Source organism: Macrotis lagotis, chromosome 6 (genome assembly GCF_037893015.1).
Source record: "Macrotis lagotis isolate mMagLag1 chromosome 6, bilby.v1.9.chrom.fasta, whole genome shotgun sequence".
Lineage (NCBI taxonomy): Eukaryota > Metazoa > Chordata > Mammalia > Peramelemorphia > Peramelidae > Macrotis > Macrotis lagotis.
In genome coordinates this window covers 85608289-85634524 of record NC_133663.1, presented here as the reverse complement: position 1 = coordinate 85634524, position 26236 = coordinate 85608289, and the positions used below count along the sequence as shown (strand labels likewise).

Here is a 26236-nt window from a genome sequence, read left to right as displayed (position 1 = left end):
GGGGGCCCTGCTCGGGCCCGGGACTTTCAGTTTCGCGGGGAGCGGGCGGGGAGCCGCGGCCGGGACATGAAGAGGGGGGAGCGGCGGGCGGCGGCGGCCCGGCCTGCGCTTCACCTGAGCGCCGGGAGCCCCGGAGCGGGGCGCAGCCTCTCCGGGAGCAGCCCGGCCCCACGTGCCCGAGCCCCTCTCGGGGCGGCGGGAGGCGGGGGCCCTGCGCCCCCGGTGGGCGTGCCTCCCGGGACGGGGCGGACACACCTGTTCCCAGCGCCGCCCCCTCCGCTCCCCGATCCCCTTGACCTCCAGCCTTGGCCCGGGCCCCGGGAGCGCGGGCAGCCCCGCTTCCCAGCCACGCCGGGGCCTCCCCGCCCCGCACTGTTGTTCTGGTTGCCGGGGTGCTCCCTACTGGCCGCCGCTTGGCGAGGATGAAAGTGACCGTCTGTTTCGGGAGGATGGGGATCGTGGTGCCCTGCAAGGAGGGCCAGCTCCGCGTCCGAGACCTCACCCAGCAGGCTCTCCAGCGCTACCTCAAAGCCAAGGAGAAGGTAAAGCCAGTCTTTGGATGGCGGGGCGGGGGGCGGATCAGGGGGTGCCGGACAGGTGTCACTCCTTCCTCTACCTGGGGAACCCCCAATCACACCTGACACCTGTCGGAGGCCCTGGGTGGAGTCCAGGTAACCCCCTGGACCTCAGATCCAAGTGTTGGGAACTCCCAGACCTCTTGGGGCATAGGTCACGGAGGTATCACCCCTACTCTGCACTCAGATTTTAGGATCTGTATTTTCATCTTACTTTTTTGGAGAAGTCTTGGTTTCTGTGCTTTAGCAGTGTTATGAGGAGCTAGTTTAAAAAGTGGGGAGATTAGGGGTGGCTAGGTGGCGCAGTGGATAGAGCACCAGCCCTGGAATCAGGAGGACCTGAGTTCAAATCCGAACTCAGACACTTAATAATTACCTAGTTGTGTGGCCTTGGGAAAGCCACTTAACCACATTTGCCTTGCAAAAAAAAAACCCTTAAAAAAATAAAGTTGGGAGATTGACCCTAATACTTTTTCTCTCTTCTTCCCCAAGGAAATGATCAGGTATCAAAAGTTTATTTGGGCTAGGTAATAGATGTTTTTGCAAGTAGTGCTTCAACCTCTAATTAAGCTGTTTTTTTCAGTGACTTGCAGAAACTCTGGTCGGAAGGATAACTTACACTATGCCATTCACTCTTTTTCTTTCTTTTTTTGCTGGGGGGATGGATCCAGAAAACAAGTTATCACTAGTATTCTATTTCTGTATCATGTTAAAGGTGCGTTAAAGTGTTTTGAATTGAAAAAAGTAAGTTGAAAAATAAAAATTACTGTAAAATAAAATTCGTTGTAAAATTGAGGCAGCAAGGTGGCTCAAGATGACTTGCGGTCAGGAGAAACCTGAGTTCAGATTCTGTCTTAGATATTAAGTAACTGCATGACCCTGGGTATGTCACTTAACTTTTGTTTGCCTAATTCACAGGAGAAGGAAGTGGCAAACCACTACAATATCTTTGCCAAGAAAACCCCAAGGACAGTTATTGGTGTGCTGTGGTTTTAACCAATGGGTTAAACAGAACTGAACAATAACCATCTCCTAATATTTTGGAATTTTTTTTTTAACCTTAGGGTACCTTTAAATTAATTATTTAAATATTTTGTTAATGACCAAAGGAATTCTGTGATCCTAGGGTTCCAAAGGCTTTTAGAGTTTTCTTCTACTCCTTCCTCCCCCTCTTCCACTCCTTCCTCCTCCTCTTCCACCTTTTTAAGTAAAGATAGTAAAGATAGTAAACTGAGGCTCAAAGAGTTTAAGTCACTTGCCTACAGGTCATACAGCTGAACTGAAATTGTATCTGGGTTCTCTCAGACTCTTCCCACTACATACATCTTCTTCCTCCTCTTCCTCCTTTTTTTTTTAAAGGTTTTTGCAAGGCAAATGGGCTTAACATAAGGCCACACAGCTAGGTGATTATTATGTGTCTGAGGCTGGATTTGAACTCAGGTACTCTTGACTCCAAGGCTGGTGTTTTATCCACTGCACCACCTAGACACCCCCTACATACATCTTCTAACAAGACAGAATACAAGGCCTGATGTTCAGTGCAGTTAAGCAAACATTGGGGTTACAAAAATTAAAAGAAAAAAGAAACGGTTTCCAATTTTTAGGAATGAAGTTCTCTCAAGGAGGGCAAAGAAATATGGGCAGCCTATGAATTAATACAATACAGTTGAAATGAGCATAGGAGAGATGAAAAGTGCTCAAAGAAAATTTGAGGAAAGTGAGAACAATCTCACCTGAGGTCAGAAAAAGCTCCATGGAGAAAGGGGTATCTGAGCTGAGCTATTTTGAAGTAAGAAAAAATATTTAAATAATAGAGATGGGGAAACTATGCAGTCCAGGAATGGAGAAAAGTTTTTGTGAATTCAGTGGAGATGGTAAGTTTAGTTCAGAGAATAGCTAAACATCCACTTGAATTGGAATAAAGGGTTCACAAAGGGAAGCATGTTGGAGTCAGATTGTGGAGGCCCTTTCATTCTGGGTTGATGAATATGGATTTCATTCTGTAGAAAATAGGAAACCCACTGAAGCATCTGCAGCATGGGAGTAAGTCACATTTATATTTAGGAGGAGCTTTTGGATTTTTTTTTGACAACTTTGTGAAGAGCAGGTGAGAATTGATGAGGACCTCAGTGAGGGTGATGATAATGAGAGCAGAATGAAGGGGACTAAAGTTATGATAGGTAAATTTTTGTATGAGTTCCCCCTTAAAGAGATGCTAGAACTAGATTATTGGAAAGATGCTTTCTGATTTCTTTGAATGTCCTATGACCATCTGAAATAGAAATGAAAGAACCTTTTATAAATATATATATATATATATACACATATTTATAATTTATTATATATTTGGTTTTTGTCCTTCATTATTGAAGATCAAAATCTCATCACTATATTTGAGGCAAATTACTGTGACTGATCAGAACAATATGAGCTCGGGAATGCTCTACCACAGGTTGGGCACAACTAGACCATATGAACACCTGGGATGGGTACTTTAAACTTACAGGTATCACATAAGAGTTTGAATCCAGCATCAGACATTTGACACTTACTAGCTGTGTGACCTTGGGTAAGTCATTAAAACCTGATTGCCTTGTATCCAGTGCCATCTCCAGTCATCCTGATTCATTTCTAGTCACTGGATTCAGATGGTTCTGGAGGAGAAATTGAGGTTGGTGATTTAGCAAAACACCCCTTCAATCAAATCCAATTCATATGCTTGTCATGGCATCAACCCCCCTGATATTATGGTCTTCTTCCAGAATGAAGGACAAACATCATATATGTGTGTATATTTATATATCATATATATATAATATATGTGTATGACATTTCTAAGATATACTTTCCTTTACTCTGTCCACCAAAATTAAGTTTTTATACTAAATGATACAAAGTACTACTTTTATGAATGTATTATACTTCTGAGATACATTTCATGCAGTTAGGAATAAAGTCAAACTTTGGAGGAGAATACTCTAGCTCTCATGAATATCTCATGAATAAGCATTTGTTAAGTGCTCACCCTTCCCCCAATGTATGAAGGACTCTGTAAGCCACTAGGCCAAATGGATTAATTAAAACATGGTTTTAATTTGGAGATATCAAATATATACAGTTAACTCTGCTGGGATTTACCTGGGTCATGGGAACTTTTTAAAGAAGTATTTTAATAACTACATCTCAAAAAAAAATCTGTTGCCTTTGTAATCTCATGTATTTTATTTGGGGCATTTAAAAACATCATTCTGAGAAGAGGTTTATAAGTTTCACCAGACTTACTGCTAAAGGGAATCTTTGACCCTCAATATAGTTCAAAATCCAGCTAGAAAGTGGAAATTCAGAGAAGTCTTCATAGACTTATGGCATTTGAGTTGGGTTAAAAAGGCATTTTAGAGGTAAAGAGTGACATGAGCATCTAATATAATTTACCAAAATTTAGCTCCATACTAATTGTAATGTATAGAATCTTAACCCATAGCACTTTGCTGTTTTCAAAATTCTTTGATTTACCCTTTTTTGATACTTCTAAAAACTGAGTTGGGCAGGGTATAAATATTGTTATCTTCATTTAACAGATGAAGAAACTGAATCTCAGAGAAGTTAAAATACTGTTTGGATTCTTAGGGTCTTCAGATAGATGGATAGATAGATATAGATAGATAGATAGATAGACAGACAGACAGACAGATAGCTAGTAGTCAAGCCAGGACTAAAATAACCCTGGTTTTTTAATGTTTCACTCATTTTCATCATATTACATTGCCTCCTCTCATCCTGACGTGTCGATCTGTGGAAAGTGGACTTTCTACATAGCTTTCACCACTGTTCAAATTGCATATTAATGGTGAAATTTCTATTATACAGCACAAATAGAATTGAGAATTGTTTTTAAACTTGGAAACTATAATTCTAAGTTCACATTCAACCAACTTTTGAAAGTTGACTAAAATTAAAAATAAAAATGAGCTTCAAACAGATTTTATTTTGGTGTGGTTTTTTTTTTTGCATTCTGGTTATAAAAAAATTGATTTAAGTCTTGTACATTTATAACATGAATGTATGGAGCTGTCCAAGATGCAGAAATATGCTGTAACAGTGGAGCATATGTTTCACAAAAAACCCCCACCAATGCCTGTTTTTATTGATTTATCTATTAAATCATATTTAGTGAATTGCAATTTGGTTTTAAAAGGCATTTGAATCATTGGCATTCTGGATTTGATGTAATTTATAATATCATAGAACACATTATAATTGCATCGATCAGTTTATTATAGTTACCTGACATTACATTTCTCTGTGTTTATATTTACATATCAGTAAGTTAGTGACATTTAAAGGTCATCTGCTGCTAAAAAAATGCTGCTTTTTTTCATTTTTGAAAAATCCCCCCCCCAAAAAAATAGTAACTATACTTGCTATTTGTCTCACTCCCTATTTCATAACCCCTAAACCAAAAATTCACTCCTCTTCCTAAGGTTCTTGAACCATTTAAAGAATGCGAATAAATGTTCCACACCAATTCATATTTCCATTTATTAAAAATTCAAGAATACATATAAAGTATATTTCTTCCATTATCTATATGTGAGAAACCAAAGGACATTAATAAAGCAAGTTGGGAAAAAACTGTTTTTGTTAATCTAAATCAATGACATTTTTCAAATGCCTCTTCTTCCTCACAGGATTTCTAAAGCTGTATTTTGATTTTTCCTACTGAAAAGTAGGAAAAGTATTCTGAACTCTATCAGCCTATGCATGCATATGAATTTCACTGAGAAAAACTTTGATCTGCTTATGAAAAAATGTGTGCTTAAAACTATCTGTTAAATAAAATAAAAGTGCAAGTCATTTGTAGGCCATCCTAATTTTTAAAAATTATTGCTCAAAAGACAATTAAAATGGCTGGTACCATTATTTTGTCAGCAAATGAGTGCCCAAAGATTGCATCGACTTAAAATGTATCATTTTTATATTTCTAACTACATGAAGCATGATCACAATTATTTGGATACTTCTTTTATTTTGTAGATTATATAGACCATAGAAAAAGCAGTCTTGTTTCTGAGTAATACCTAAGGATTTTTTGTAATTTGATTTGAACTTTCTACATGAAAGCAGAATAAAATTATGTATACAATCTTGTTGGCCATGGGTAGAGAGTGCTGTAAAAAGATATTTATGAGGGGGGGGAGAATAAGCATACCAAATTTCTGTAGTTCAGGGGCTTAATTTAATAGACAGTCAAGTTTAAAGATTTAGGATAGGAACTGAGATTTCTAAATAGTCTAGAAGCTAAATGAGGCTTAAAGAAACTTCAGAATTTTGTGGGTAGTGTGAGAGAGCATCAACCACCTGCTGAGGAGAAACAAAGAAAAGTGGTATTTGAGGAATGAAGGGAATAATCTGAGTCAGCAAGAGATAAGACCAGAAGTAGGTGGGAACATAGATTGATGGAGAGATTCTGTCCAAGACTTCAAAGGTAGAAGAAACTTTAATTATGGGTAATGAAATTTGGGGTAAAATTTATGCACCATGAATCCTTGCTTCCAAGTTAGTTGATTGATGAGTTGAGTTTAGGTTATCATTTTGACAAAGGGTAAAATAGAAATACAAAGAGACAGGAAAGCCTGAGAAGAAAATGGTATGGCTTACAAATAGCCTATTAATTCATGAGTTTGTTTTCTTGTTTAGATGGAAACATGTGACTTTAGTATAGTACATTGCATACTGTAGGTATCTTATATTTGTTAGCTTGAACTCTACTTATTTATTTATTTATCTGATTGTCCATTTATTTATTTGTTTGTTTATTTATAGGTTTTTGCAAGGCAAACGGGGTTAAGTGGCTTGCCCAAGGCCACACAGCTAGGTAATTATTGTCTGGGACCGGATTTGAACCCAGGTACTCCTGACTCCAGGGCTGGTGCTTTATCCACTATGCCACCTAGGTGCCCCCTTGAATTGATTTTATACACTTATTTTGTTGTTGAGTTGTGTCCAACTCTGTCATCTCATTTGGGGTTTTCTTTTTTCTTGGCAAAGATACTGGAGTGATTTTCCATTTCTTCTCCAGATCATTTTACAAACAAGGAAACTGAGACAAAAATTATTCATTGACTTGCCCAGGGTCACATAGCTAGTGTCTGAGGCTGGATTTGAACTTACATCTTCTTGATTCCAGGTCTGGTCCTCTGTCCTCTGTATCACTTAGCTGCCTGGATTTTAAATGGATAAGTTAGCTTTAAGGATATTATAATGTTGCTTAAAGAAGCTAGTATTAAATGTAGATTCCATTTTGTAGGTAGAGGAATGGGAAAGGAATAAGCTATTACATCATATCTACTATGTGGCAGGTACTTTCCTATATACTTGTTACAAATATCCATTTGATCTTGAGAATAAACTTGTAGGATAGCTGTTATTATTTTCATTTTATAGTTGAGGAAATGAGTCTAAGGTTAAGTGACTTGCCCGGGCTGTACACCTAGTGTCAGAGGGCATATTGGAACTCAGGTCTGCCTACTACTACTTGGTGTAGCAATTCAAGAGAGGTGAAGTGATTGTAGGAGTGGAAAGAAGGTGTAGGATGCAGTATAGGCTTATTTCTTCTCAAGTAAACTGAACCAAATGTGACTAGAGTAAGTGGACAGCTATAGTCAGAGTGAAAGCTCATAGAGAAGAAAAGAGAAATCTATTGAGGAAAGTATACTGTTTTAGGTGAATGCAAGAGTAATGTATAAAGTCAAATTTATAAGCTAGCAGGCACAGTGACATAGAAAAAAGAAGATTGTCTTCAAGTAAACAGTTTTTGAACACTTGTCAGAAGCTTGTCAGACCTTTTGTTTAGGATCTGTTTAATTTGTTTAATAATCCAAATGCCTTATTTTTTGGTAATAATTTTCTATGTGAGAACAGTATTAAAACTAGAACTCGGGAATCTTGGTAATACCAGTGTCTTAGAAAATTCACAGTCAAGACTCCTATTTATTTGAGGATGATATTGTCTGAGAAGTGCTTGGAAGGTAATTGATTCTTCTGTTTAACTTTTCATGTATTTGTACCATTTTCTCTTCAACTGTATTACATTTCTGTGTATAACTCATAGTCTTACACATAGTATGCACTCAAATATATTTGTTAAGTTGATCTGATTTATGATCAAATGAAGATAATAATGTTAATGATTCAGCATTACTTAGTTGGGTATAATATCTTCTTTGGGTTACTAGTAGTAATGTTGGATTTTTGCTGATCCATTCACATTTATAGCTTGGTCCTTCTTCTGATCAGGCGTTGAGGTATGTTCAGGAAACTCTGATTTACTAGGGTTGGAAAGACAACAATCTTCAATATTAGAGAAAAATTAAGCTAACCCTTTTGGGGAAATCGTTCTCCAATCTTGGTCTCATTTGCAGTTGGATTCCATGTTTAGTTAAGCATGATTCCTGATGGGATCTTTGATTTTGACTCCTATAACCGTCTTTAAAGGAATTTAAGTTGGGGGGAGAGTTTTTCATTATCTCATGTAGTTCTTACTTTCACACTCTTGTTGACATTGTTACTTGCCTTCATTAAAGACATTGTTGACACAAAGGGATCTTTGTTTACTCTAATCTCTGGGAACTCCCATGAAGAGGGAACCTTCTAAGACTGAATAACTTGACTCTGGATCAGGATGGTTGTTGAGGTAGCCTGGGTGTGCCATATATAAGTTCTTTGCCCTAGTCAAGCAAATCCTGGGATTCATCCTAGCAAGGAAGAGAGACTAGTTAAGGATAGAGCAGGATATGCAGACCTTTATAGTGTGGTTTGAATTATTGCAAATTTCTGAGAATTCTGACAAGACCATGTTATAAGTAGAAGTTCAAAAAGAGAATTTAAGTCACATATAAGTTATTGTCGAATTTGGTCTTTTGGGCTTTTTACTAGTACCCCTTTCCATTAGTTTGAGGAATCAAGATTTAGTTCTTTTTTTCCCTTTTACAATAAAGAAATCATTAGTTTTGTCAAAATCACAAAAAGTGAAGAGGAAAAATATTGACACAAAAGTATCTTATGTCTATTTTCATACTCTGTATGACAGATGTTTTGATTTTACATACTATCTGTAATGAAATTGAACTTGGCTTTAATGCTTGGACTTCAAGTCCAAAGCTTTACATTTTAATTTTAGCCCTAATCTTTACCAATTATGTTACGATGACCAAGTCACATTGCCTGTCAAAAAAGAATGATCTTATGAGTTAATTAACAGAACATGATAAAACACTTTAATTCCCTATCCCCTTATTTCCATGTTTTGCAGTGTTAAGAGCTTATTCTTACTATGACAGATACTTTGGCAAAAGTCTTCAGACCCCCTTGTCAGAATTATGTTTTTAAATATACAAAAGAAAATATAAGGAATTGTAAAAGAAATCAGTTATATTTAAATACAGTTATCAAAACTATTAAGAAAGTTAGACATAGATCCCAGGATAAGTTATGGATTAGATGTTCTTTAAAGCTCTTTCTGAATCAGTCAACAAGCATTTATTAAGCTCATGCTGTATACTTGGGAAAGCTTTCTGGCAGAAGATGGTATTTGAGTTGAGGTTTGAAGAAACCAGGGAAGCCAAGATCTTATATATTGTATTATGGAGAGAGAGCTTTGAAGAAATCAGATTGTGTTGTTTCCCACTATAAGAGAAATGACCAGTTTCAGGTTTTGTTGATTTGAATGTTGGAAATTTAAATTAGAGATGTACCTTCAATTTTTGCAATATCTATCTTAAAGAACTTCATAAGAGTCTTTTTTTCCCCAAGAATTATTTTGCAATAAATATCTTAAAGAACCTTAAGATTTTAAGACTGTCTTTAAAAGGTTTATATAAACTGCCTTGAGGGAATTACAAAGCAAGTATCTTGTGAATCCTTTTCTGTTAAGTAGATAATATATAATCACACCTAATTTATATTTTATAAACATGATTATTCTTTAGTTTTATGAAAGCAGATGTACATTTTTATTATGTATTTTCTTACTCTAATGTGATTAAGTATTAGACTAACATCATCTTCTCCCTAATTCTTTTTTAATATTGATGCTTCACAGCCGGTAGACTTTACAGTACTTTAGACTTGGAAAACATTGATTCTTTAAGATTTAAAGTTTTAGATTTGGAGCTTGACTAAGTTTTTAATCAGTTTGAGATTTAGTATCAAGCAGTTCAGATTTTCAAAAGCAGAACTTTGTAATTGTGATCTCCTGAAGATTCATGAGATATGTGACATTTATTGCATTATTTAAGCAGCATTTTCCTTTCACTATTCTTATTAATGTGTAATAAATCAAAGGATTTTGTTGTTGTTTTAATTCTGTAAAATATGCAGTTATATTTGCATTTCCCACTTCATGGGGTTATGATGAGGAAAGTACTTTCTTAACTGAAAAGTGCTTAGAATAAATAGGAGAGATGATTCCTCTACTAAGAACACATTTTATTTTGAGAGATATTGTATTCATTTTTTAAAAATAATATTGGTAGTTCCATTAAAATCTGCTATTTATTTTAAACACCTAACTTTAAACTCTTATAACTAATGATACAGTAGAGACTGAGTATGAATTTGGCAGTTTTGAGTATGGAATATCAGTTGTCTTTCTTGAGCAGGAAAGTGAGAGCTGGATCTTGAGACTTACTAAAGGTCAGAGCTTGGCCCAGAAATAGGTTGGCCCAGAAATTCTAGCAACTTTATAAATCCTAGGAAAAATTGAGAGCCTGACTTATTAGTCATTCTGAGAAGATAATTTTTTTCTTTGTCATAACATGAATTGAATAGAGAACTTTTAATATTAGGTTCTGGGTTATTACCTTTTTTGTGGGAAAGAGTCAGGAGGAGACAGTGGATTAAATAATCCTAGCCTTTTTTTGTATAGACACCTCCAGAATTTGAAGAATATAGCTTGATAAAGATCTTTGATCTGAAACAAAATGCTCATAACTGGTTCAAAGTTATTTCCAGTCCAAATTTGATTTCATCTTGTGAGTATTTGGTTTGATTTACAATTTAAACTTTCTTCTTCTTTTTTTTTATGTTTTTGCAAGGCAAATGGGGTTAAATGGCTTGCCCAAGGCCACACAGCTAGGTAATTATTAATTGTCTGAGACCGGATTTGAACCCAGGTACTCCTGACTCCAAGGCTGGTGCTTTATCCACTACGCCACCTAGCTGCCCCTTAAACTTTATTCTTTTTTTGTTTTACGTTATTTATGGATGACATCTCATTAAAAAAAAATGATCTTTTAATTTCAATTGCAACAAGTTGTCAGTGTTTAATATTTTTTTGGCTTACCATTACTTTTAGGCTTTTACAGCAAGATATGTGGGAGAAATTTGTTGATTTCCTTTTGTACTCCCCACAGTGACTGTTCCAAGTCTTTCCCAATTTGTTCAATGCCTTATTTTCCCAACTCTCAGCAAATGATAAATAAAGATTGTTTGGCTTAAATAACACCAATTTTTTCCCTCTGTTTCAGAATATCTACAGTGTATTGTCTTTTCCAGGATTAGGATTTTTTTTATTCTAAGAAGGTAAATGTTGAGAAATTATGTGAGTGAAATTCAAAAATGATGGATAAAATTGGGAAGGTAAACATATTTTCTCTACCAACTTCTGGGATAGTAGGTTTTGTAATTATCCTTTGAAAGTAGAGTAAAGTAATGTCAAAATGCCAGAAGTGCTTCACAAATTCAATTCATCCAACTATCTTCAAAGGAAGAAAATATAAATTGATTCAAGAAGGTTTTGCTTACTTAGATTTATGAATGATAACAGCATAAATGATCTAAAGAAAATCTGGGTTATACCCAATCTTTAAAGTTAAAATCATGGCAAATTGCCACATTCTCCAATGGAAAGTCTCCTAGATCCTCAGTTAGAAATAGATTACTGGAAGGGATAGATTTTTAGGGTCTGATCTAATATGTTAACTTAAATTTTCATTTCAGGGTCAATCTACCAATTTCATTAGAGCAAAGGATTTATATATAGAAGATAGAAATTAGACCATGATAAAGGTCTTGAATGTTAGGCAAAGGAATTTGAATTTTATCCTACAGGCAGTAGAGTCGCAAAAAAAATACTAAAAATCATACTTTAGGAAGAATAATCTTTGTAGAGAGAGTCATGAATTTGTAGTCAGGACCTAAATTTCAATACTGAATATGTGACTGGGCAAATCTTCTAAGAGTTAAAGTAATTCAACTTTTTCTAAAGTTCCTTCCTATTATCCTAAACTATTAAATGTATGTAAAATGGATTAGAAATGAGTCCAAAGATAGAGAGATCAAGTGGGAATATGTAATGAGAAGTGCAGTGGAAAGAACATTAACTCTAAAGTCAGAAAACTTTCTGTTTAAATTGTTCCTGGAATGCCTTGGTAGATTACTTATTTACCTTACTTCTCATGACTTTGGTCAAATTACTGAACTGCTCTGTACCTTGGTTTCCTCACTTGTATGACAGCCTGTAAATTCTTTCATTTCTAGCTTTGTGACACTGTAGCTAATCCAGGGTTAACCATAGTTACATACATATAGAATTTTTAAAAAGCAGCAACTTCTTTATTTCTGCAATAACACTTAAAATGAAATTCATTAATCCAAAGGTAAAATTATAGTGAGTAGAAAGTCAATTTGAATTATGGAATATCAGTGTGGTTTTATATGGAGGAAAGAGTACTTGATTAACAATTGGAGATTTCTCATCCTGTCTCTGCCTATAATAAACTATGTGATCTTGAGTCAAATCATTTAATCTTTTAGGACCTCAGTTTTGTCATCAAGATGGACTTGATTACCACTTAATATATTTTTAAAGTCTAAAAAGAATTATTCCTCTCATTCCATGATTTATTACATTGGAGTAGAAATGCATAAAAATAGACACATTTTGCATGTGTACCTGTGTATCTGTATGTCAATGTTATATATCTTTGTCATTATATAGTTGTATATATGCATATATATATAAATATATATACATTATAAAATATAGAAATACATGTATTATGATGAGTCTACTTAAATATACACATATATAAGTATACATATATGTACGTATAAATGCATAAATGTGTGTACCCACATATATACTCTATGTCTGTATAGAGGCCATTGAATTAACTCTTATTTTTAGAAGAAATCTTTCTCAAGGCCACTACGATGAATAAATGACTGATTTGTAATTATCAGCATGCAACAGCTATACAAACAATGCCTTTATTTTCTAGAATAGTCATTTACATAAAGTTTCTTCTTCATAGATATTCATATATTTTCTCCCTAATTAGATTGTAAGCTTCTTGATGATGAAACTTGATTCTTTGTTTATGTCTCCATAATTCTTTGTTTAGTGCTATGCATTAATGGATATTTAACAAATATTAGGCTGTTAGATTAACAAAGATTCTGAATTAGTGAGGATTTATATTATTTACTTCCACATATTATCCATTCCTTTCAAATTGGCTTGCTAACTGTTTCCTGTACAAAACAGTCTAAGTCTTACCTGTAAGCCATTTTTCAGGTCTGCTTACCAACTTTGCACTCTTGTCTGCCTTGTTGAATCCCATGTGAATTCAAGCATATCTCAGGTGATTCTGCTTGCAAGAGAGAAGTCTTTCTTGATCCCACCAGTTAGAAATACTTTGAACTATTTTGTAATTGCTTATTGATATATATATATATATATTGATATATATATACACACACACACACATATATATGTATGTATGTATATATATATATATATATATATATATATATATATATATGGTAGAATATAAGCTGCCTCAGGGTTGGGCTTTTATTTTCTTTGTATTCTCTGTGGTTTACAGAATGCTATATACATTAAATGGTTAAATAAATACTTGTTTAAATTAATTGATTTAATGACTGGATATAAGAAAATGAAGACTTGAAGAGGCTCTTTGGAGCACATTCAGTCATGAATTAAAACTATTTGACTCCATAGGAGAGGTTAAGTAGAGAGTTCAACATGAGTTAAGTATTGCTATGAAATTGCTATAAAATAAGGATATAGGCTCAACAATATGAAGAGAGATGTCAGGGCAGCTAGGTGGTGCAGTGGATAGAGTACCAGCCTGGAGTCAGGAGGACCTGAGTTCAAATCCGGTCTCAGACACTTAATAATTACCTAGCTGTGTGACCTTAGGCAAATCATTTAAATGAATAAAAATTTTTTTTAAAAAAAAGAAAGATGTGCAATGAACAGTCTAACCCAAAGATCGATTTCCTATTGATGATAAATTTATAACAGAGGTTTTCATTTGAGATCAAAATAAATTCATAGAATTTCAGAATAAAGTCACATACATTTCTCAAAGTTTTTTTTCTTTAGGTTTTTGCAAGGCAAATGGGGTTAAGTGGCTTCACAGCTAGGTAATTATTAAGTGTCTGAGACAGGATTTGAACCCAGGTACTCCTCACTCCAGGGCCAGTGCTTTATCCACTACGCCACCTAGTCGCCCCTCAAAGTTTTTCAAGAAAGCATATTTACTCGATTATGACATTCACCTTGGAAGGGCAGGCTACCATTTCAGTCTATCAACATGTACATCTTGGACAAGTGGTATAGTTGGACAGTGGTATGGTTGGTTCAATTGAACCTTAAACTAAAAGATATTGGATCCAATTGGGAAATTACATAGCATATTTAGAGACCTTAAACCATAGGTACATAGAAACATGGAGTTTCTTCTTTGTGAAACAACATTACTTACCTGTATGAACTTGGATAAATCATTTTACCACCTAGTCTTCCAATCATTTTGCCACCTAGTCTTCAGTTTCCTCATGTGTAAAATGAGAAGGACTAGATGACATATTGAGAATTTATGAAAACTTAAGATACAGAATTAGAAGAGATATAGTGGACATATAGTGAGCCTGAGAGAAAAGAGAGACAGCCCAACTGCTATATGAAGACTACCAAAAAGAACAAAAGGTAAGATTTCAGTGCATTGGTTGAATTCTCTATGGGATTATTTTTAGGAAAATAGGAAGCTGAATAACATCAGATGAGAAGACATAAAGGAAGAACAGTAGATAATGTATCACACACACTATTAAAATCATAGATAAGCCAAAATAGAATTATTTGATGTCATTTATTTTTGGTTTTTGTATTTGGAGGAGCTTCAGTAGCAGTAAATGTTCCCTTCATCATTTCCTTGGTTGAAATGTTGTTTGTGAGGAATCTTTTCTGTTCAGCATATATATTTACTTAACTTTTTAAGTACACCAGTCTTTTTAAGAGTTTGATGGTTCATTAGTGTTTTTTCCATTCCCTTAAAGTATAGATTCTTACCTGGAGTCTATGAGTTTAAATACATTTAAAAAATATCTATCTCAATATAATTGATTTCCTTTGTAATTCATGTCTTTTCTTTTTGTTTTTGAAAAAGAAGATGCCTATAATTTTAATCAAACTATTCCAAGGAGTTGATGATTGAAAATAATGTTAAGAACTCCTAGTATTCTTATACCCAAAGGGCTGGCTTCATTGTAATATGGTGCCCTTTTTTTGTTGTTCAGTCAGTAGTGTCTGATTCTTCAAGTCTTTCAAGACTTCAAAGTCTTTCATTTGAGATTTTTTGGCAAAGCTGCTGGAATGGTTTGCTCTTTTCTTCTTCAGCTAATTTTATAGATAAGGAAACTGAAGCAAACAGGATTAAATAACTTGCCCAGGGTAAAATACCTAGTGTCTGAGCCTGGATTTGAACTCATCTCTTTCTTAATACAGATGCTGGTACTCTATCTTCTCTTCCATCTACTGCAATGGTTCCCTAAAACTGGAGTTATATGCATAATGATGCTTTTGGAATTGCATTGAAAGGTTAAAGTTTGACTTAGTATATATTCCATTTAAGAAACCAAGAAGTATTATATGTTTGAAAAGACTTCATTCCCCAAACAGTTAAATCTGTATTGTGTACCTGAGAAGTTAAACTTTGTGCATCTGGAAAATTCAGGTCTGGGAAATAGTGCATTTGTATTTAATGTAGATATTTACTGAGCCTGAGTTAAATCCTGTCCCAGCTGTTGACCTCTACTTCTTGGGGTGCTTTTGTTATGGGACCCCAATGCTTCTTGGACTCTGCCTCATAGTCCTCTTGGTATGAAATTTTTTTACTGTTATCTTCTGCCTTAGAAGATTTTCTTATTTTCCAGTCAAAGTTTCAATTGCCACACACCTCTCCTGCTGCTTCTAATCTCTGTTGGATGCTACTGTCACCACCCATGGTTTCCAATTCCCTGGTTTCTGCTGCCTATTGCATGCCTCCCTAGTCTTTGCTTCACTTTTCTTCTTCTTGTCTTTGGTTTCTTTTCTCCCTGTGCATATTTTAACTTCAATGTCAAAAAAGACTAGCCTAGTATAGATACTGTGACCCAATCAGAATATTCCTTCTTTTCCCCCATGGGCTGAATTTAGTAATAATAATTCAGATGATCCCAGAATGCAGAAGTTGGTAAGATTTTATTGTAGTTGATCAGTTATCATTCACAGGGAACCCCTAACACTGCCCTTCCTTTTGTATGCCTGGAAGTTTTAATATTTTTATTTTCTGTATAGTATAAAACACTTTGTAAGAAAGCTTTACAAAGCACATAATTCCTTAGCTAATTGCTTGATCCCTTTTCTTACTAATCCAGCTATTCATCCTTATAAATTGCCTTGAATCCTTTCTAAGTATTTTCTTATCCAATTTATTAATAGTTGTTTCTCTAAATTTATAATCTATTCATTCTCTGATACCCCCCACCATTTTTTCCAGTAACAGAAGATGGTTCTTTTGGTGAGATTTTTTGGTTGTCACAGTTGAAATTGCTAGCCTTATTTAGCATTTTCACAGGGACTTTTCATTTTAAATTGGCTGCTAATATCCTTGTCTTCAGCAATCTGCATTAGTTAGATTTATAATTTGCATTTATTCCTAGAGGGAGCTAGTTTGGAAATTAGAAAGCTCAGAGCTTAAATCTCATCGCTGACAAGTATAGGTTTGTGTGACCTTGGGCAAGTCATTTAGTTTCTCATTGCTCTGGTCAACTCTCTCTTAGACTTTAAGTTGCAGAGCAAGTCCTTGGTAGATGAAATTTCATCTTTGAGAAATTTCCCTATACTAATGATCTCAGTATAGGTCCATTTTTTTTATCCTTATGTATTGCTATGCATGTTTTTCTTTGGTCTTGTTCAATTCTTTGTGAGTTGTAGTATATATGGTTCTCCTGGTAGACATACTGGAATGGTTTGTCATTTTCTTCTCCAGTGGAATAAGTTAGCAGAAGGTAAGGTCTCCAATAGAGATTGCGAGGCCTTGAATAGTGAATGAATTCATGTACTCCCTGGGAATTAAAACTGCTCAGGATTTTATAGAAGGTTACAAAGTATGGAAATTAAAACTTTCCTCCTCCTGGTTAAAAAAAAAAAACCAGCAAGCACTTAGAGGACAGAAGTGAATAAAAACAGATTAGGTGAGGTTTTCTTTAGGAGACCCAGAGAAACAAACAGAAAATAAATAGAGAAAGACAGTCAGGGAGAGCTGACTGGGTTAGGGAGAATGTCAGGGGCTAGGAGGGTGTTAGGACAAGGTTTTATAGTCTTACCCATTCACTGAGTTCTGAGGGCAAAGGGAACTCCCTCCCCCCTTATATGACCGAAACCAGGTAAAAAAGGTTGGAAACTGGGGGTTAGGAATGAGGAGATTGGAACCAGGTAAAAAGTTGGAAGCTGGAAGTTGGGAATGGGGAAACAGGTTCAAATTTTACCTTTCAGGTTCAAATTTTACCTTTAACAATGGAACAATAGGAGTCAATTTACATCCCAGGAGCAGATAACATTTTACAAAATTTAACAGTATAAAGGATTACAAAATATGCTTCCAAACACAAATCTTCCCTGCTTCAGCACTGAAATGGCTGGTCATTTTCTTCTTCAGTGGAATAAATAAGCAGAAGCTAAATGACTTGTCCATAGTCAGACAATTAATGCATGCCTGAGTTTGGATCGGAACTCAGGTCTTTCTGACTTCAGGCCCAATGGTCAATTCACTGAATCACCCAGCTACCTCATTGCTTTAATTAGGAATAAGAAATGAAGTCATCAAATCACATCAGGCACTTGTTTATTATAGTATAGCTTAATCCATATGACTTTTTATTTGAGGTTAAAATACTAATTTGATAGTGAAGTTAAACCTTAATATGCTAAAATATATAAAATGTTAAAAAAAATCTAAAAGATATTTAAGGAAAATTTAAGTTTTATCAACCTAGACCATTGACACTAAGAAAAGTGTTCATAAGATTAACTCCAGTTTGGCAATTGTTAATGAAATTGAGTAAGGATTTGTTTTTAACCTCCCCTTTGGAGTCTTACTGAAACTAAATTTTGAATGGGGTGGCATTCTTGTGTTCACCCACCAATTCCCATCAGAGATTTAGGGCATTGCTAATGTGCCCCATTGTCTTCTCCGCCTAACCGAGTTGTTTCAGATTCACTGTGCTAACTTTATTCAGATTTCAGTGACTTGAAGGAAAAGATTATGTTTAATTTGAATTCACTTTATATTCATTTAATTACTCTCAGTTTGTGATCTTGAACAATTCCTCCTTCTTTTGGTTACAATTAGATTTTTCTCGTTCCCTAGAAGTACAGCATTATAGAGGGCAAAGTTTATTTTTATGTTCCCTCATATAGCCACATAAATTACTTGTAAATAAATATTAATTATAGTGGTAATTCCCACTTTCACATTCAGATATGTTATTGGTCTCATCTTTTGCCCGAGTTTAAGATAAACAGCAAATGGACAGTGTCCTCAAATCTATTCTATAATTCAGACATGATCAGATTCAGAAGTTGGTTTGAGATTTTGTCTCTACCATTTCTTCTTTTACAAATGCAATAAAAAAATGTTCTCTGGATTTTGAATTTGATTTTCAGTTATACTCTTTACTGGCCATCTGACTTATAAGAAAGTAATTTGTCTTTTCTAAGCCTATCTGTAAAATAAGATAATACTTACTTGTTCTGTTTATTTCATAGGATTCATAGTCCGAGGAAAGTACATGAAAACTTTAAAACACTGTGTGAATCAATGAAGAAAGCATTGATTAAGAACTTATTGTGTGTTAAAACTCAGCTATCTGTTGGAGATATAGAGACAAACATGAAATAGCCCCTATACTCAAGAAGCTGACATTAGAGAGAGAGTGACATGAGCAAGGATATATGATTTGTGATTTGAGTAGTTTTAGTTTGTCCTCTTATATGGACTATCCCACTGCAGAGAGGAGAGGAGGTAGAACAAATAACATTCAAAATGGGAAATTCTACTTTTCAGAAACATTTCCTAAATGAAAAACTATCTGTGTAATATTTAAAAAATGTGCTGACATTTCATATTTGAAAACAATATTGCTAATCTACTTGCTTTCTCAGAGTGGTGATAGGTTTCATTGTCAGCCATACTCTCTTACCCAATATCCCTTATTCAGATATGTGTTTGCAAGATGGTTTTGTGTGTGTGTGTGTGGGGGGAGGGTGGGAAGCTCAAGAGTGTAATTATTGACATGAAGAAAAGAAGACTCTCAGTCTTTGTAAAATTAATTGGCATACAGAAGAACTGATTTAACAGCATTCAATTGGAAAATAGCATTTTGCTTTAAACACAAATTTTGGGTCTCTGTTTTAATGGATGAAGTAGGGGCTTCTTAGTCTCAAGGGTATTTGTATTCATATTGAATAAAGTATCAGACCCAGTGATTCTACTGTTAAAGGAGAGAGCTCTTATTTTGGTCAGCATGGATTAAAACATTTTAAGTGTCTTCTCATAAAATACTCATCTCAGGTAGACTCTGGTAGCATTTTATTTACTGGGTGTTAAGTGATGCTAAAGAAACTGAATGTATATAACATGATTTTTTTCTCTTCTCTGAGAAAAACTTATATTAAGAATGAGATCCAAAAGCTAACATTCATTTCTTTTCATTACTGTAAACTAAAAAATTTAGGAATTGAGAACACCTTTCCTTCATATGTCTGTTAAGAAAACTTAACAAGACTTTTACAAGTCATATTTTGGTTGAAAGTTGATCTTTTTATTGTTGTTTTTTGTTAATTTACTTGGATTGGGATAGAAAACAATTTCAAATAGAGAAGAATCTTTAAACTCATCCATATATATGAATTTTGGTTATTATTTGGAATATGCATTTCTTTTTTCTGTTACATTTGTATAACATTTTATTTTCACATTCTTACAGTAATCTTATTGTGAAAGTAAACATAAACCCCCTCAAAACAGAGAGAAACCTCAAGAGAAATGTAGGAAAAAAAGTGTACTTCAGTCTGTGTTCAGATGTCATCGGCTCTGTCTCTGGGATAGGTTGCATTCTTTTTCATAAGTCCATCAGAGAAGTTGCTTCAAATTTTTTTTAACCACAGTTGCTATTGTTTGCCCTCCATTCTATTCCTCCCCATTCCAATTTATTCTATTCTCTCTCTCTCTCTCTCTCTCTCTCTCTCTCTCTCTCTCTCTCTCTCTCTCTCTCTCTCTCTCTCTCTCTCTCTCTGTCTTTCTCTTTCTCTCTTTCTCTCTCTCTCCTTTTATCCTGGCCCTCCTTAGAAGTGTGTTGTATCTGTCCTCTCCTTTTTCTTCTAGGATACGCTGTTATTTCCTCTCCAAGTCATTCCCCCTCACCTTCCCCACCTCTTCTGGTCCACTGCAGAAGCATTTCCTTGACTCTTTTACCTGAAATATCTTAGCCCATTCTACTCCTTTTCTTTTCTCCCATTACTTTCTTTCATCATCCATTGAATCTGTCTTTATACTCTATACAAATTATATTCAACTCCTTCCTTTGCCTTGTCCATATATAACTTCTCCTATAAATGAGAAGTTTTATATGAGTTATCACTTCCCATGTAGGAATACAGACATTTCAAAATCATTAAATCCTTCATAATTAATACTTTTTTTCCCACCAGCTCTAAGTTTTACCTGAGTCCTGGCCCAGACAGTGATCTAGTTCTGTACTGGGAGATCAGACTTTCTGTTCGGTTATGATTGTTTCAACAGCAAAGTTTGAAAGTCCCCTGTTACATTGAATGTCCATTGTTTCCCCTGAAAAAGGATGTTCAGTTTTTCTGGGTAGTTGATTCTTGGCTGCAGTCCAAGCTCTTTTTCATTCCAGAATATCATATACCAAGCTCTATAAGCCCTTGATCTAGATGCTGCCAAATTCTGTGTAAATGTGATTGTAGTGCCACAGTAGTTGAATTGTTTCTTTTTGGCTGTTTCTCTTTCACTTGGGAGTTTGGAATTTGGATATAAAATTCCTGGGAGTTTGGGGGGGATCTCTTTCAGGAGGTGATCAGTAGATTCCCTCAATTTCTATTTTACCCATTGCTTCTAGAATCTCAGGCAATTTTTCTGTATTGTTCCTTAAAAAATGAAGTCTAGGCTCTTTTTTCCTAGGCTCTTTTAGGTAGCCCAATAATTTTAAAATTATTTCTCTTGGATCTATTTTTCCAGGTCAGTTGTTTTTCTAATTAGATATTTCACATTTTCTTCTTATTTTTCATTCCTTTGGTTTTGTTTTATTGTTTCTTGATTTCTCACAAAGTCATCAGCTTCCTTTAGCTCCATTCTACATTGACTGATTTATCATACTTCCAAAGCTTTTTAGGGGTTTTTGGGACCCCCCAGGGACCCCAATTCCTCAAGGTCTTATTAGAGTCTTTGACTGCTCTCTTGGTCTATGCTCTGCTCTGTGGATGAGCACGAGCATTCTCCTCTGCCCTGGAGCTGTGAGGAGAGTCTCTGCTCAGCTATGATAGTGTGGGGCCCAGACAGTGATCTAGTTCTGAGTATGTGCAAAGCAGCTGAGTACTGTCCCAGGGATAGCTGAAGACCTCTACAGTCTTCCCTGACCGTCTTATCATCAGTGGGCTGAGCATTCTGGAAGCAGCCAGTGGTGGTCCTGGGCTCTGAGCTCACTCTAGTGTGGCAGAGTTTTCTCTCTGACCCTCCAATCTACCCTTAGTGCTTCCTGGGCTAAGAGGTCTAGAAACCGCCAAGGATCCAGGTGCCCCTGGTGACCTAGGTGCCTCACAGGCTGCTCCTGGAGGGCTGGAGTGGTTAGCTCTGGTACGGCATGGCATGGCTGAGGTAAAAAAAAAGTCCCTTTGCTGGGACTTTTTCCAATGCCCAGTCCCAGTGGAACAGACCTTTCCTGTGGATCTAACAAGTTATTTTGGACTGGGAAATTGCTTCCCTCAGTCTTTCTGTGGGTTCTTCCCCTTTAAAATATGGTTTGAGTCTTAATTCTATGGCTTTTGGAGTTTTTTGGGAAAGAGTTTCTGGGAATTCTCAGGGCACCATCTTGGTTCCACTGAGAAGATTCCTGGAATGTACATTCTTGATACTGAAGGGTATGAACCAAAATTTAAGATTTTTATAGCTTTAGGATTCATAAGGGAAGTGTCAAGTCTGTAACCTACAACATGTATAATCAATTTTGAGAAAAAGAATGAATCATAAAGGAAATTTGTACATTTATTCACTAATTTGAAGAGAGACAAAAAATAGGAGATTTCAGTCTTTTAAGTAAAGGATAAAAAGCACTTTGTTAATAATACTAATAATCAGTATTTATTAAATGTTGGATGAGCCATTTGATCAATCCATTCCCTCATCTTTATATTAGGTAGACCTCATTGATGCCACTTTTTTCACTGGGTTGATGTAAGGATTAAATATAAATGTAAATTATAATGGTGATCTATAACAATTGATAAAATGCTATATAACATGCTAATTTTAGTCTAGGTTTACTGTTAGTCTGACACTTAGAATAGGAAGTTAGGAAAGTAATACTTGTTATACTTTATCCATGAGTTTTCCCCTGGTACACAAATGCTTGGTGGCTAGCTAGTGTATAGATCAAACTACCTGACCTTGCTTGGCTAGTTTGTACTCTTAAGCAAAAGTCTACTCCTAAAGGCTGCGAGCTGTCTTTTCCAATTTGATGCCTCCCTCTTTCCTAGTCTGACCTTGTCTCTCCTAATCTATTCTTCTTTCTCTGAAACAGGACCAGTTTCCTGGGTCAGCATTTCCAATACTGCCCCACATAGTATCAGTAGGGGTTCTTTAAGGGAAAATTCAATAATAGAGAAGGATTTTTCCTTCTTTAAAATATTAAATATGAAATCATATATATGTGCATACACATATAATGCTTATTGCAGGTAACAGGTTTTCAATATGAAAAAGCTTAATTTTATCCTTTGTTCTGAAATTTCTGACCCTCCCTTTATCCCTGGGGCATTTCATTTTCAGCATTTGCTCAGAAAACCATATATGATTTCCATCAAAACATTTTCAGTCAATTTATAGGTTCTTTCAATATATTTGATGCTGCAAAGTATTTATATGATCAGATTAGTTCAGGAAATACTGTACTGAGGATGCAGACAATATAGAAAGCTTCTTCTTACTCTTTACTATTCCTTCTGGTCTTTTAGGACACTGTTAATTGAGATTTCTCTACTGGGTTTTCTCAATTCCTATTTCCTGGTTCTCTGTTGCTGAACTTGACTGCTAATTCTGGAGGTCTCCCAGTTGCTCCTAGGACCCTGTAAGGTTCCTACTGAAATGTAAATGAATCTAACAAAGGGAGGTGGAGGAGGAGGAGAGTTTTTGGTAGCTTTGGGAGAGCTCTTCAGATTTAAAGAGTGGGCTCATTTGTGCACTTGCCACTTACTGTTTTTCTTTTTACTGCACTTGGTTTCTTGGTGTACCTTGTAAGTACTGTTCACACCTGACCCTATTTAATTTACTGGGATTGACAGGATCACAGCCTCTAATAATATGAAGGGGGCACTATGGGAGAGGCTGTGATCTTGTCAAATCTTGTAATGCCAATTTGTTTGACATGGAATGAATTCCTTCCATGGAGGAGAAGAAATAAAAAAAATGTGAATTTGGAAACAAACGTATTTTGTTGAGAGTGCTGTAATTTTCAAAAATACTTTATGGGAAACAGAGTACATTTATGGGAGAAGGAGTTCAGATTCTGGCAGACTAACCACTGCATTCACTTTTTATTTTTAAAGTGCCAGTTCCCTTGGTGCTGAATACTAATTTGCATCTTATTTTCATGAGTTTGCATGTTATGGCTAGGAATATCTAACTTAAGTAAAATAAAAATAATCAATGTAGCAAACAGCTATTTTCTCAAAGTGAATATGATATTAAAGATTTTGTATACTTCAAATACAGCAACAATACTAAAAAACAATTAGTTTAATTACTATCCTGTTGAGAAGAAATGTGATCACAATGAACTGTAGCTGCCTGTTAGTTCTTTCATCAGTGAATCGTGAATCAAGGGGGAAGATGTATAGATAGAAGAATTAGACTAGTTCTTTCTGAAACCATCTAATCTTCTAAGAGGGATTTTATATGTTGAATTCTATTGATAGGCAAATTATGTCCTCATTGTTTTCCTTTTAGTTCTTTCCTGTCTTGTCTTTAGGTCTTGTATTCCATCTATTAAATTTTGGCAAAAACTAATGTAAAAGGAAGGTACTAAGGAATGTTGATGATTTTGCTTTTTTGAAAGAGAGAGAAACAGAGAGACACAATCAGAAAGATTCTGTGATATTAGGATCACTGTTATTGAAGGAGGTGGGAGAAAACTTAGTTCAAGTGCTGGCCTTATCATTCACTCTCTGTCATTTATTCTCTATAAATGGACAAATTCTTAATATTAGAACTTTCATTTGATATCTTAAAAAGGAAACATTTTACAAGATGGTCTCTGATTTTATAAAGGAGTGGGATTTGTTTTTATACAATAACTGAAATTACTTAGAGGCTTTTGTAAATGTAACTCATTAGAACTGTTTTGCAGTTGGTGTTGGTAAACAACTGATCTGTCTGCTCAAATGTTCGTTTTCAAAGGCAGTGGAACAAATATATGATGCCCATGCTCTGCAGTCTACAGTTCTGAACACAATTCAATATTATCCAACTGGGATTTGAATCCCTAGTCTTTAATCCACTAGATCATTTTGCCTAGTCCATAGTCCCTGGACTGATGTTCCCTGTTTCTGTGGCTCAGGCGTCTCTTGTTGGCTCCTTGACTTAGAGTTTTTGGTGCTTATTAACTGTGTGACTTTCAGGGAACCACTTAATCTCTTCTGACATCTATGTCCTCATTTTAAAACTAGAGTTGAGGGCGGGAGAGGGTGTTGAGCAAGATGACTTTAGAATTCCTTCTAACTTTTGAGCTATGATCCTTTGAAGTGGAAGCAGAGAGATTCCATGTCTAGGTGCCTCAATTATGGGCTATGAGAGATAAAGCCTTTACTTTATTTTGGTTCTATTGAACCCATTGCATCCAAACAAACAAACAAACAAACCAAAATCCCCTTAATTTTCCTTTTCTTGACAGCAAAATTTGGTTATTTAAGATTTCCCCTACCACACTACTTATGCCGTGGCATGGTGTGGTACTCTAAAGGACAGTCCTTTTTTCCTTCAGGTTTACTAGTCACAGAGGGATATATGACTCCTGATTGGTTGAGCCTTGTTGGAAGGTATAGACTTCTACTGGGAAGAAGAGAAAAATGGGAAGGGAGTTCAAGAGAGATTGGATGGAAAAAGGCAAGGTGTTCCCTTATGAGTGGTAAATAGGAGCTGCAGATATATAGGGAAGCTGTCCCCAGCATGCCATTCTTAGACTTTCAGAGCCTCTAACTCTAAGTGATTAGTAAGAGTGATCTTTACTATTGTCATCATTCTCTCCTTGGCTGAACTCAGACTTTTTTTTAATCTCACTTGTGAAATGAAGAGGGTTTTTAAAAACTTTATTATTTTCTATTGTATCCCAAATATATAATCATCCTCTGATTTTTGCATACAGCTTACTTTGGTAAAGAGGTTTGATACATGTTGTTAATTATGAAGATGATTATTGATCCAGAGATTGTTCTCAGGTCAGATGATCTGAATTTGAAGCTCATTCCTAATGCTTGTCATATTTGTGACATGTATTAAAGCCTCTTAGCCTCCTTGGGTCTCAGTTTCTTAGCTGTAAAATAATGGAGTTGAACTAGCTTATTTCTAAGGTTCTTTCCAGCAACAGAATTATAAACCTAATGTTCTATGGTTCAGTAGCCAAATTAATTTTTTTTGTTTGATCAAATGATTTTTTTTAGCTATTTGACAGATCAAAGTTATATAGATATAAATCCAGGCACACCACAATCACTAGAGAATCAAAATTACAGGTCACCAAAAAACAAGTAATGGAGAAACCTTATGGTGAGCAAAAATAGACTGAAACTTCTTACCAAAAACAAGTTGTATACTAATATTAATGTGTAAGACAAGCCAAGAAGCTATGTAACTTTTCTGTTTTATATTCTATCCCTGTCACAGACTAGTTTTGTGACTGTAGGTGGGTTATTTCTTTTTTTAACTGCACTTTGCTTTATTGTGCTTCAAAAATATTGTGTTTTGGAACTTGTAGGGTGGAGCTAAGATGGTGGTGTGGAGCTTGGAAGCTTTAGGAGCTTT

At 35.5% G+C, this 26236-nt stretch overlaps 1 protein-coding gene across 5 annotated transcripts in view; it reads left to right on the top strand.

Annotated features, from left to right (window-relative positions):
- The first annotated feature begins 302 nt into the window (after positions 1 to 302).
- The window catches only part of PARD3B (par-3 family cell polarity regulator beta), a 1291415-nt gene continuing 1265481 nt past the window's right edge, over positions 303 to 26236 (top strand). For 3 of the 5 annotated variants that reach the window (XM_074191565.1, XM_074191566.1, XM_074191564.1), the window contains exon 1: positions 303 to 542. In XM_074191565.1, coding sequence (XP_074047666.1) covers positions 423 to 542 — 120 coding nt within the window. In that variant the 5' untranslated portion in view covers positions 303 to 422. The remainder of the gene's footprint in view (positions 543 to 26236) is intronic. The other 2 variants (XM_074191568.1, XM_074191569.1) reach the window with 1 other exon arrangement.